This window comes from Eucyclogobius newberryi, unplaced genomic scaffold (assembly GCF_026437365.1).
Source record: "Eucyclogobius newberryi isolate DKJ021-1_F unplaced genomic scaffold, fEucNew1.0.hap1 SCAF_14, whole genome shotgun sequence".
Lineage (NCBI taxonomy): Eukaryota > Metazoa > Chordata > Actinopteri > Gobiiformes > Gobiidae > Eucyclogobius > Eucyclogobius newberryi.
The window spans coordinates 29,589,443-29,602,446 of NW_027315768.1; the positions used below are offsets into that span (position 1 = coordinate 29,589,443).

Here is a 13,004-nt window from a genome sequence, read left to right on the forward strand (position 1 = left end):
GAGCGGGCTGAGAGCGGGCGAGACAGAAAGGACCTTTTCAACGTAAAGAAAAGAGATACAGCGGCTCGTGCGCACTGAGAGAGGAGAGAGAGGGGGATACAGAGGAAGAGAGGGAGAGAGAGAGAAAAGATGGGCATATAGGTAGAGAGAGTAAAGGAAAGAAAGAAAACGGACGTAAAGAAAAGAGATACAGCGGCTCGTGCGCACTGAGAAAGGAAAGAGATGGAGAGCGAGAGGGGATACAGAGGATGAGAGAGAGAAAAGATGTGCAGATAGGTAGAGAGAAAGGGAAAGAAAGGAAAGAGATAAAGCGGCTCGTGCGCACTGAGAAAGGAAAGAGAGAGAGAGCAGGGGGAAGTGAGAGAAAGAAAAGATATGCAGATGGGTAGAGAGAAAAGGGAAAGAAAAGCGATACAGCGGCTCGCGAGAGGGGGATACAGAGGAAGAGGGAGAGAGAGAGAGAGAGAGAGAGAGAAAAGATGGGCGGATAGGTTGAGAGAAAAAGGAAGAAAGAAAAGAGATAGGCGGATAGGTAGAAAGAAAGAAAAGGGAGAGGGCAGAGAGAGAGGTGTCGAATACAGAGCGCTGAATGGAGGAGTCGCTGTGGCATAAATCTATATTAGATATTGAAACGACTACAATTGGGCTACTGCAATAAGGCGCTGGTACAGCTGGCAGCCCGGTGTAAACGCTCTCTCTTCTTTCTCACACTTATTGTGCTTTATCTCCTATATTTTGTAAATATAGTTAGTATATTTTTTCTATTTTACTGTACGATAGGGACACACGCTGGAATAGTTTTTTAATTCAACTGTTTTTGACTTTTTTCGGCTGGATTTGAGTGTTTTTCGTTGTGTTGTTGTGACGTGAGCTAGCTCCGAGCGAGCCCACCAGCCCCCCCCCCGCGCCCTCCGGCCGCGCTAAAGTACGGCGTGTCGTCGGTACACGTTTATATACACGTTTATATGAAAGAGGAACTTCACGAACGATCGGGACACGCACTGGAATCGCTTTAAATTAACTTGTTTTGACTTTGTTCGGCTGGATTGAGTGTTTTCGTCGTGTCGTTGCGATGTGTCTTGGCTCTGAGTCCCCCGGCTCCGGCCCCGCCCCCCGGCTCCGGCCCCGCCCCCCGGCTCCGGCCCCGCCCCCCGGCTCCGGCCCCGCCCCCCGGCCGGCGCCGTACCGCGTTTCCACAAAGGAGGAACTCATGAAACTGCGGAGAACAGTCGTCTTACCCGGAGATCGTCACGTTATCCCGGCGCAATACTGACCTAACCTAATACTGATGTGCAATTCTGTCGTATGTGCAATTGCTGTTGGAATTCATGTGCAATTCATGTGCAATTACTGTGAAATTCATGTGCAATCTATGTGCTGTCGTGACACATATTCATGTGCAATTACTGTCGGGATCACATGCAATGGTATTTATTTATTTGTCTATGGGAGTTTTTATTTATCTATAGGAGATCTTCTACTGAAAGTGTTTTTCAGACTTCCTATAAGTGATCTGTTCTTCTGGATCTACCTCTGTATCTACCTGCGTTGCACCAATGAAATTTCCCCATGTGGGACAATAAAGGAATATCTTATCTTATCTTATCTTATTTTTAATCTAAGACTAAAAGTAAAAACACTTACAGTAAGTACATGTTTACACAGTGTGTACTTTTGCAGTTTTATTTGACTACATTTGAGAGCATGTACTGTATTATTCTAGATCAGGTATTTGTACTTTCTTTGCCGCTTTATTTTATTTTATATTTTTTTTACTTTTGAAAGCAGCTGATTTTTTTTTTTTTTTTTAAGGAATAAACACAACACAAACACAATATAACTTTTTTTTTTTTTTTTTTTTGTCTGATGTTTGTTACTATGTCCTTAGTCGATGGTGATGTTTGTGCCATTTCTTCATGATGGCCTTGTATGTTCTAAAAGTATCCATTCATTATGTCCATGGCAGGAGTTCTGAGGCCCTGTGGCACGTTTTAACTGGACTGAAAAGTAAAAAGTCTGGGTTCACACTAGTGGTGATGTGGTGAATGTGTGAAAGTGTGAACGTACCTCAAGTCTTTATGGTTTGAGACCATTTGAAATGCAGATCTCAACCATAAAGCAGACAAAAATATATGAAAAAGACCAGAAATGACTACTTATTTATCTTTTTAGCAAAACAACACAAAAACAAGCAGGACCAGGGAGAGCATAAGGGAAGTAAAGGAATAAAAGTGGAAAATAAGGGCGTGGCATCAAGAAAAAATAAGAATTAGAGCATATCGTTCTGAATAATTGCCCCATTTTGTCCATTGTTTGAAAATGTAATAGTTTATGCTGAATAAAACTCTTCCTCTAGATACCTAAAGTTGACCTTTTACTTTTTATTTGAGCTAAAATGACTTCATGATGCAACTGAATCCTACTTGTATCAGGATAACTGGGAGAACAAAGTGAGCACGGAGCAGTTGGGAGGATTCAAAGGGAAAACGGGAATTTCCTGAGAGTTTAATCATTCAAAACTGGCCAAATGTATCAACACTTATATTCAATGTATGTGTGTCAGTCAACAGTGTGTACTTTGAAGTGTTGTTGCGTCGCTGTGTTTGTACCGGGAGCACTCTGAAGAGGACCAGCTGAATGGTCCCCCTGACATTGCCCTCCTGGGACATGGACCGCCGGAGCGTTTCCATGGCGTCGTGGTTGGAGCGTCCCAGCAGCGACTCGCCGTTCACCGCCACCAGCTGGTCATTCACTCTCAGTCGGCCGTCCTGTTCAGCAAAGACGAGAGAGGGTTCAGTAACGAGGAATAGTGCACTTTCCATACAAGTGAACAGGCTTTATGAGACTACAATGATATATATTTATTAAATGCTTTGACAAACTCTGGACTCAATGGGAGTCGTATTTTAATGTATCTGTGGACTGCTGCAAAGATAATGTATGTAAGATAATGTGTCATGATTGTGTTTCCTTTGTTTTCTAGTTGGTGTCTATTTGTAATTTTATTTTTAATTTAGCTCTCTGGTCTTGTTTTGTGTCTGTTCTGTTTTATGTTATTTATTAAAAAAAAAAAAAAAAAAACATGCAAAATACAAAATTTGAATAAATAAATAAAATAAATAAAATAAATAAAATAAATAAAATAAATAAAATAAATAAAATAAATAAAATAAATAAAATAAATAAAATAAAATAAATTAAATATTGAGGAACGATACTAACTTTACACTTATAAAAAATAATGATAATAAATTAAAAATATTATAATTTTCAACACAAAATAAAAGTATTTTCTTTATGTTTCCATGTGGTTTTATACAAGTTCTGATCAAACTCAAGTTCATTGAAAAAACTGTTCAGGAACGGATATATTTTAAATGCTTTTTCAAATGAGAATCTAGTTTTGCAATTCGATTTTTTTTATACTTTCGCCAGTCCTCGTAACCAGCACATGCACCTAACCCTAACCCTAACCCTGGGACTAAACCGGAACTAAACCAGAGCTTGAGCTCAAGTTACCTGGGATCAAATCTGAACCGAACAAAGTGTTGATGACATGTTTGTCCCTGGTTTAGACCTTGTTCAAACCAGGATTAAAGACGCCTTCCCTGGTTTAGCATTGACACATTCAGGATTATATTTTATCTGTTGGTTTAAACCCGTTTTCAATCTCGCTTTAGATTCCGCTTTAGTCATTTATTTAAGATGGAAGTTGTAAAACCACATGTGAGGCTGTACTGTGTCCTGGTAAAAACATCTCAGCCCGTGTTCCAGTGTTTTCCAAATGACTCCCTGTCAGACTAAAACATGTTTCAATCCCAGCGTGCCACTTTACAAACTGTCCACTAAAAGAGCTGCACAGGTGTGTGGTAAGTGCTGTCTGTCAGCCGCATGTTGACTGAACAGGACTGTGATTTTGGGATGACTATGAAAAGTGTCTTGTGGGGAGTACATGTGTTTCTTTATGTGGGAAATGTGCACATAAAAAGTGCACATCTTTTCCGAGCATACTTACAATCACTTACTTATTATTTCTGAGTTGCAGATTACGTTCTATTTTGGGCCAATAATTATAATAAAAATAATAATTTACTCATTCTTATACTGTATTTTCCAGACTATAAGTCGCACTGGAGTATAAGTCGCACCAGTCAAAAAATGCATAATATAGAAAAAAAAAACATAAATAAGTCGCACTGGAGTATGAAATGCAGTTGCAAGTGTGAAAATAACAAATAATATCACATATAAGTGTATAAGTATAAATATAAGTAAAAAGTCGGACCCGGGTCAAAACTATGAAAAAAGGTGCGACATATAGTCCGGACAATACGGTAGTTATATCTATAGTTGTCATCACCTTATACGCGGCCCCTCCGTGTATGATGGACTTAACGAAGATGCCCAGGTCCTCCCCGGTCTCTCTGGACTTGTTCCCCTTGAGGCTGACCCCGAGTCCCGCTGACCCCGTGTCGTTCAGGGGGATCTCGAACATGAGCTGCTCTTTCCCACTCTCCGAAATGTAGTACGGCTCACGTGGCACCTCTTCCTTCTGTGGACATATGTAATATATGTATTTTTAGTTAATTTTACACATTTCGTGTGGACAATGACACAGTTCACATTGTAACAGGGAGAGGAGAATACACATGTGACTCAAGAATTACATTTCAGAATATATGTTTGGACTACAAAAGAAGATAGACACAATAAAACTCAAAGAAGATAGGCTACATTGCTGTCTGCAAAGAACTCACAATCCCTCCAAAAACAAAATAAAACAAAAACTAAATTAAGATTCAATAAAGATTAAGATTATTTGTCACAATTAAATCATAATTTTAACAAAAATATGAATGTACTGGTTTAGGTTTACGTGTAGGGGAAGTACAGACTCAAAAGGTGAAATATTAACTATAAGTACTATATTGATTTATATTTCAGTAAATGATAATTCAATATAGTCAATGTTTATTGTGTTTGTATTTTTCTGTAAAGGGTTAAATAACTAACTTTTCTAATTAATTACAGACACAAACTACCCACTTCTGTAATTATAAATGTGTTTTTTAATGATATTGTATGTTTTGAACAGGATTTACTGGGATTATTGCTTTAAATGTCGGTACTTTATGTATTATCATTTACTGTGTCATATATTCTGCATCAAAACTCCACATAACTTTTGCACATAACTTTTGACGTCTGCTTTTCTCGACGCAGATATTGTTGCTTATCCATCTCCGTGGAGACAAGCAAGCACAGTCAGAATAATGCTTTTCAAGGTATTTTTTGAACAAGTTGAAATGTAATGGAATAAATACATGTATATACGTTTAATGCCACACTGTAGAACATTTCCATTCACCAGAAAAGTTACATAGTGCATCTGTAATACCACAAACAGTGTTATCAACAGTGGAATAGTAGTTTGGCTTTGTTCTTAAACCCCAATTTATGCACTTTTTACTTCCGATTCATCTTTCAGCTCAACAAAGTTTAAGGTGCGAACGTGCTAAACTCGAAGGCGGACCACGTTTAAGGAAACGGGTCAGGCTCCAAAAGCGCAGACTAAAAGCTTTTCCATTTGAGACCAACCATCAGAAGGAACATTTCTCAAGCTAAATTTCTCAGCGAAAAATTGCAGCTGCGGTCTATTTTCCACAAATAAAAAAGAAAGGGAAAAAAGGCCATTTGTACTTGATGCTTTTATTCTCCCAATCCTTCCCCCCTTCTTTCAGCTCAGCAATATCAATGAAATGACCTGCACATTTCCACGAGGTAATTGAAGAGAGGGACAGCGTATGGAGTGGCGGGAGCAAACAAAGAGAGCGACTGTGTAGACGTGAGTACTATTAGAGAAACGCCGGAGAAACAGAAGCGTATAGTGTCGTCCGCTCAAACGCAACGGCCAGAAAGTCTGTGAGATGTACGAAAACACGGCAGCAAGAAACGAGAGTGGGTTAGGTGGATTTGTATCAAACCTGGTGTTTTATATGATGACAACAATCTACATAAGAACGCAATGTTGCTTGACCCAGAAATAGTCTTTGCAATAGTGTTACAGGAATATCAATGTCATATTCATGTGCAATTCTCTATGCAATAATGTCATATTCATGTGCAATACTCTATGCAATAATGTCATATTCATGTGCAATACTCATACGCAATAATGTCATATTCATGTGCAATACTTATATGCAATAATGTCATTTTCATGTGCAATAATGTCATATTCATGTGCAATACTCATACGCAATAATGTCATATTCATGTGCAATACTCTATGCAATAATGTCATATTCATGTGCAATACTCCTACACAATAATGTCATATTCATGTCCAATACTCATACGCAATAATGTCATATTCATGTGCAATACTCCTACACAATAATGTCATATTCATGTGCAATACTCATATGCAATAATGTCATATTCATGTGCAATACTTATATGCAATAATGTCATATTCATGTGCAATACTCTATGCAAAAATGTCATTTTCATGTGCAATACTCATATGCAATAATGTCATATTCATGTGCAATACTCATACGCAATAATGTCATATTCATGTGCAATACTCATACGCAATAATGTCATATTCATGTGCAATACTCATCCGCAATAATGTCATATTCAATGTGCAATACTCATCCGCAATGATGTCATATTCATGTGCAATACTCTATGCAATAATGTAATTTTCATGTGCAATACTCATACGCAATAATGTCATATTCATGTGCAATACTCTATGCAATAATGTCATTTTCATGTACAATACTCATACGCAATAATGTCATATTCATTTGCAATACTCTATGCAATAATGTCATATTCATTTGCAATACTCATACGCAATAATGTCATTTTCATGTGCAATACTCCATGCAATAATGTCATTTTCATGTGCAATACTCATACGCAATAATGTCATATTCATTTGCAATACTCATACGCAATAATGTCATATTCATGTGCTGCTGTAAATAAGAGTGTTTACTTTTGCCACTATTATTATTATTATTATTATTGTGTCTTATTTTTTATTTTTTGTATTTATATTCCTTATTAAGAATATGAGAGGTTATGTCTATAAGAGTTTTGTATAAGAGCTTTTCTATTAAGAGTGTTTTTAAAGCTTTTATAAGTTTTTTTACTTCTGTACCTACTTGCATTGCAACACCAAAATTTCCAAATAAAGGACAAATAAAGGCTTATCTTATCTTAATGCATTGCTAATCTGGACAAATACTCTACTAAAAATATAAAACACAAATGGGGATAAAGGAGGTAAATCTTGTTTTGACGGATGAAAAGTGGAAGAGTATGTGTACATCCCAGTGGAAGACGACAAAATCATGTCCGGGGGGAGTTTTTTCATAACGCGATATATCAAAGGGCTCATTATTCACAAGGAAATGCAGCCTGTTGGAGAAACTGTGGCATTAAAGGAGGCAAACCACTAAGGCGCGTTCTGGGACTGTGCGGCTGCTCAAAAATATTGGATTGAGGTTCACAATGCGCTGGGCCGCAAAACTCCAGCCATGGACACAGTGGACGGATACCTCTGGAATGTTCTTTTGGCGTCGGGAAAGGAGGCAATCACGAAAACAAATGGTTGACACAAACATCACCAATGATCGAGGACTGGACAGCAATAGTAACGGACATAAAGGAAATGGAAAACAAAACACGACTTTGGAATAGTCGCGACTGTGATTTGAATATGCCCGAATTATGTTTTTGAATGTTTGGTTGATATTTATTTAATTATTTATTTTGCTCTCTGGTCGTTTTTTGCTGTGTTCCATCTTTTTTTTTTTTGTTCTTCTCCATTGCAGGAGTTCTATGTCCCAGATCCACAGCTTTAAAGTCGTGCGGGATGCTAATTATGTCAATATTTCACCAAGCTTTATTAATAAAATATTGATGAACAGTAGGTATAACGTCATTACATTTTAGACCTGGAACCAGACTTTCCACTGCTGAGGCTGAGTTAGTGAGCATTTCGCCTCAGAATCTGCTCCCAAAGCAAGGTCGTCCATCTGTACTTTTGAATGCAACAAAAATCGCTCGCCAAGCTACCTGCAATTTTAGCGAAAAAGAAACAAAACCAGAAAAAACCCTCACAATGTAAACAGTACTATTCCATCAACTATTAATCGTATTCTACATCAAACAAATAAAGTGCATTCTCAGGCAGTACATCTAAATTAAACCACGATAACGCGACCTTTCTCCTCTCGCACGCGCCCGGACATCGTAATCTCTTCCCGTTGTGTGTACTCGTGTGTGTACGTTTTGTGTGTGTACGTTTTGTGTGTGTTTTGTGCGTAGCAGTCTGGGCGGGTCAGCAGAGTGCGGTTTAGACGCCGTTTGTCTGCGGGGATTGTAGGTTTAACAGAAGCTAATCCGACACAAACTCCTTTACTCGGCACAAAACTGCATTTCCCTGCCGCCGCACGCAGACTGTCCACACCTGATAGGAGAATCCGTGACCTTCCCAACGACTTCAACAAACAGCAGCAAGAGAACCGCAAGGCGCTCTCGCCGTATAATTACTCCCGACTCCAACTGGCGTCTACAAAATCTCGCCGTTTTAATTTCAAAAAGCGGTAATCACTGGTTTTCCAGCTTGAAATGCGTTGACCCCTTTCTGGTCGCTTTAAAATGCATCTTTTCATAATTTCGCCGGTACAATTAAGACAGTAATTGCTTTTTTACATTGCAATTCAATGTGTTTAATTTCTGCTTCTTCTTTCTTTCTTTCTTTCTTTCCAAACAGCTTTTCCTTTTAAAGATCAGAACAACAAAAACATTATTTCCGCTATTGCTGGAGGAACTAAATGCAGTATGTCATGCAAATCTATTTAGTTACAGTATTTCTTTAGATCATCTGTATTATATAACACATTTGTATTATTTTTTGCTTTTAAACCATGTCGTGTTTTTTCTTGGACGGATGAATTTGTGTTTTAATCTTGCGAATTTAGGTTTCCTCTAAAGAACTGCACTGCGTGATGTCATCAGGTGGTAAAGCGCAGTCTGATCATTTCGGCGCGAGAAACACGTACCGTATTTTCCGGACTATAAGTCGCACCAGCCAAAAAATGCATAATAGAGAAGAAAAAAACATATATAAGTTGCACTGGAGTATGAAATGCAGTTACAAGTGTGAAAATAACAAATAATATCACATATAAGTCGCTCCGGAGTATAAGTATATAAATATAAGTATAAGTCGTACCCCGGCCAAAACTATAAAGACTTATAGTCCGGAAAATACAGTATAAAACAAGTTTTAATTATTTTTTGCATTTAAACCATGTCAACAACACATGTATGAATTTGTGTTTTAATCTTGTGAATTTAGGTTTCCTCTAAAGAGCTGCACTGCGTGATGTCATCCAGTGGTAAAGCGCTCACATTTCCATACACAAGAAACACATAATACAAAACGAAGTCTGAAGAATAAAGTCTGGCTGTAATGCAACACTTGGATGCCAACCACCATAAAACAACAACAACAACAACAACAACAATTGAACGCTGAAACTGGACAAGGCTAAAACCGCTTAATCCGAGTGAGCACAGTGAAGTAAAGGAACACCCGCTTTGAACAAAATCATCTTTTAACGAGGGATGTTTAGAAACGCCCCTCGGCCGAGAACCTTCCGGTCTTTAAGTGCGTCTGTCCAGGATACAAATGTGTGTCGTGAGCATCGTGCTGCGGAGATGACCGTCCAAGGATCCATTTACCCAACAACAGAAGAAAAAAACCTTCGATGTAATGAGAGGTGTAATGATGTAATAATGAGGAGTTCTCCCAGGGACGATCGCGAAAACCACGACTGGACCAACGCAATGACCCATTTCCAACTGAAAACTACAGTCTTTCCACATACCTTCTCCACACTAATGATCGTGTAAAGGTTTCCGAGGAGACCCGTAAACTAATTATCATCGAAAGGGAAAAGCTTAGATGAAATGAGGAAAACACTAACATTAAAATACTAGAAAAATGATGCTGATCATTACGAGTTATAATAGTAAAAGACAAAAGCCCAAAAATGTTATGGGATCAAATAAATACTAAATAAAATATACATCTATGTTCTTATTAGTCAAGCGCGTCAGAAATGTATGCAAAGTATAGATATATATCATAACTATGTCAGTCTGGAATATTTTTTAACACTAAAATACAATGTAAGGTTTAGGGCATTTTATGTTTTGAAAAAAGTGTAAAAACTATCCTGTTGATTTGAGTTTAAAAGTCCTTCAGCCATTTGAAAAAAAAAAGAAAAAAAAAAGATCTCTTGAAGTAATACAAAGTAAAAAGAAAACAGAAATGCCACTTCAGTACTTAAAAAATAATATAGTATAATATATATACATACATAATATTTTGGTCAAGAGCATTAGGAAAGTATGCAAATTACATTATAGTACATTATGAGAAGGGGCAACAGAAAGATTTTAATCACAGAAATACAATACAAGAGTGAAGGTTTAGAGAAATTGATGTATTGGAAAAGTGTAAAAATCCCACCGTTCTGATAAAGAGGTAATTTTGAGATTTGAGGAAAAATAAAAAAAATAATAAAATGTGTCGAGGACAGGAAACGAGCAGCAGATGTTGATGCTGAGGGTTCATGTGAAGAGGCCAAAGGAGTCAGTAACTGTCACTGTGGAACACGGGGTCACGTCTGAGATGTCCGGCCTTCTGTAAAATAACTGCATTATGTGGAAATAATAGCAGAGTCACAACCTGCTGCGGGACAATAATTGTGTTTTGGCTCACGGTTCGTGGCTGACCCTGGGGGGATAACGTCAGTGGCTTTGGCAAAAATGAGCAAAGCAGCCTGTAAAATACCCTGTCATCGCAAGTAGAGGTGGGAGAATTGTTGTTTTGGAGATATAGACAATTAGGATATCAATAATTATTAATATTATTATTATTTATTAATAATAAAGATATCTATAATTCAGACTATTAAAAAAAAAAAAAAGGCACTGAAAAGTCTAGTTTAATCTTTCAAATAAGGGTATAAAGTGATATTTCTGTTAATTTTATGAGCCATTCAGTTGTGTATGGAACAAAAACATTTGCACTAACATTTTAGTACATTCTTAACACATTGTGAAAATATCATGGGAACACATTATCAGGATAATGCAAAAAAAAAAAAAAAAAATCTATAAAATAGATTGTTTATTGTGGGCATTTTTATTTAAACTATTGCCCGCTGACATAGGAAGAACATGCAAACTCCACACAACCCGGGAGTTGAACCCAGGACCCTCTAGTAGTAGAAGATGCAATAGTAGTAATAGAAGTATTAGTAGTAGTAGAAGAAGACGTATTATAGTAGTTATGGTAGTAGACGTAGTAGTAGTGGTAGTAGTAGTAGTAGACGTAGTAGTAGTAGTAGACGTAGTAGTAGACGTAGTAGTAGTAGTAGTAGTAGTAGTAGTAGTAGTAGTAGTAGTAGTAGTAGTAGTAGTAGTAGTAGTAGTGGTAGTAGTATTTTATTCACAAAACGGATATGATTCTTCCAGATGGTCGTACATTCACAGCCAGAGAACCTCATTAGAGCAGGATTACATGCAATCAATGTGCACCGAGTAATTGATAAAGAAAACCCAGTAGACGTGGCACCTTTGCTGTGACAACACCTGTGTTTATCCCCAGACGCCCGACCCTCTAAATCTGACCCTTAAATCTGACACGTGTGACGATCGGAGCGCTTGAAACCGGCGCAGTGACTGAGCGCAGATTAGATGAAGAGGCGGATAAAGCTTCAATAAACACCAGATACAGAAGTGAGAGCGGCGCGATACCCTTTGAGCCCCGTCGAGCTGCCATTTGGTTTCAGGGTGTGAAAGACGTGCAAAAAACTCAGACTAAACGTATTGATTGGAACATACAAATGCGATGTGAGGTTATTTATATCTGAAGATATAAACTACAGCTAAATTCAAACCTGTGATAGGTAGAAGATGAGCTTAACATCAAAGTTATAGGTGCGCTATGTCACTTTTAGCCATCTTCTGGCTATTTATTTCCCTGAGAATGATCCATAGTGTTCCATTAAATACGTCTATCACCATGGAGACAAGCAGGTGTCACCGACAGGTCAAATTGCAGGCCAAGATCTGTGGAGAGGCGAGTCTGTTCACAGTCAGAATAGTGCTTTTCGAGGTATTTTTATCATTAAAAAAAATAAAATCTGTTTTTGAAAACAATGCCATTCTGTGAAACATTGAAGCAAAAACATCTCCATGGAGACAACCAGGTGACGGACAGAAATGTACCCACTGCACCTTTACCAACTGTATTCAATCATTAATTCACCTTCTACTGCTTGTTCCCGTTAGCGGTCGCAAGTGACTGGAGCCTATCCCAGCGACTTTGAACTTGTTTGTTACTTACCATATTTTCCGGACTATAAATTGCACCTTTTTACATAGTTTTGGCCGGGGTGCAACTTATATGTGATATTATTCGTTATTTTCACACTGGCAACCGCAAGAGGGCGCTCTAGGCTCTAAGCGACGGAGTTTGAGAATTCAATGGATTTAGTGATTTGGGGTAAAACTGATGCTTTGGTAAACTTGTTAGCATGTTCTTTATGCTATAGTTATCTGAATAACTGTTCATATGTTACGTTAACATACCAGACACTTACCACAGTTCTGTCTGTGCCTCATGTAGCTGAAGGTGTTAGCGTTAGCATACGTCATGTAGCTGAAGGTGTTAGCGTTAACATACGTACACCTATTCACCATGTTCTTTAATTATTTTAAATTAAATATCAAATATCTGTTCTTGGTTTTCCCCAAATCTTATCCTCCAGGGCGACTTATATGTGTGTTTTTTCTTCTCTATTATGCATTTTTGGCTGGTTCGACTCCAGAGCCATTTATAATCCAGAAAATACAGTAATTACTACACCTTAATTAGTCTTTAAAAGCTTGACACAAAAACT

The 13,004-nt window shown here is 37.9% G+C and overlaps 1 protein-coding gene across 1 annotated transcript in view; it reads right to left on the reverse strand.

Annotated features, from left to right (window-relative positions):
- The window catches only part of pard3bb (par-3 family cell polarity regulator beta b), a 352,270-nt gene that overhangs the window by 226,174 nt on the left and 113,092 nt on the right, over positions 1-13,004 (reverse strand). The window contains exons 13-14 of the mRNA XM_072445192.1: positions 4,361-4,552; positions 2,610-2,768 (exon numbers count right to left, since the gene is read on the reverse strand). Coding sequence (XP_072301293.1) covers positions 2,610-2,768; positions 4,361-4,552 — 351 coding nt within the window. The remainder of the gene's footprint in view (positions 1-2,609; positions 2,769-4,360; positions 4,553-13,004) is intronic.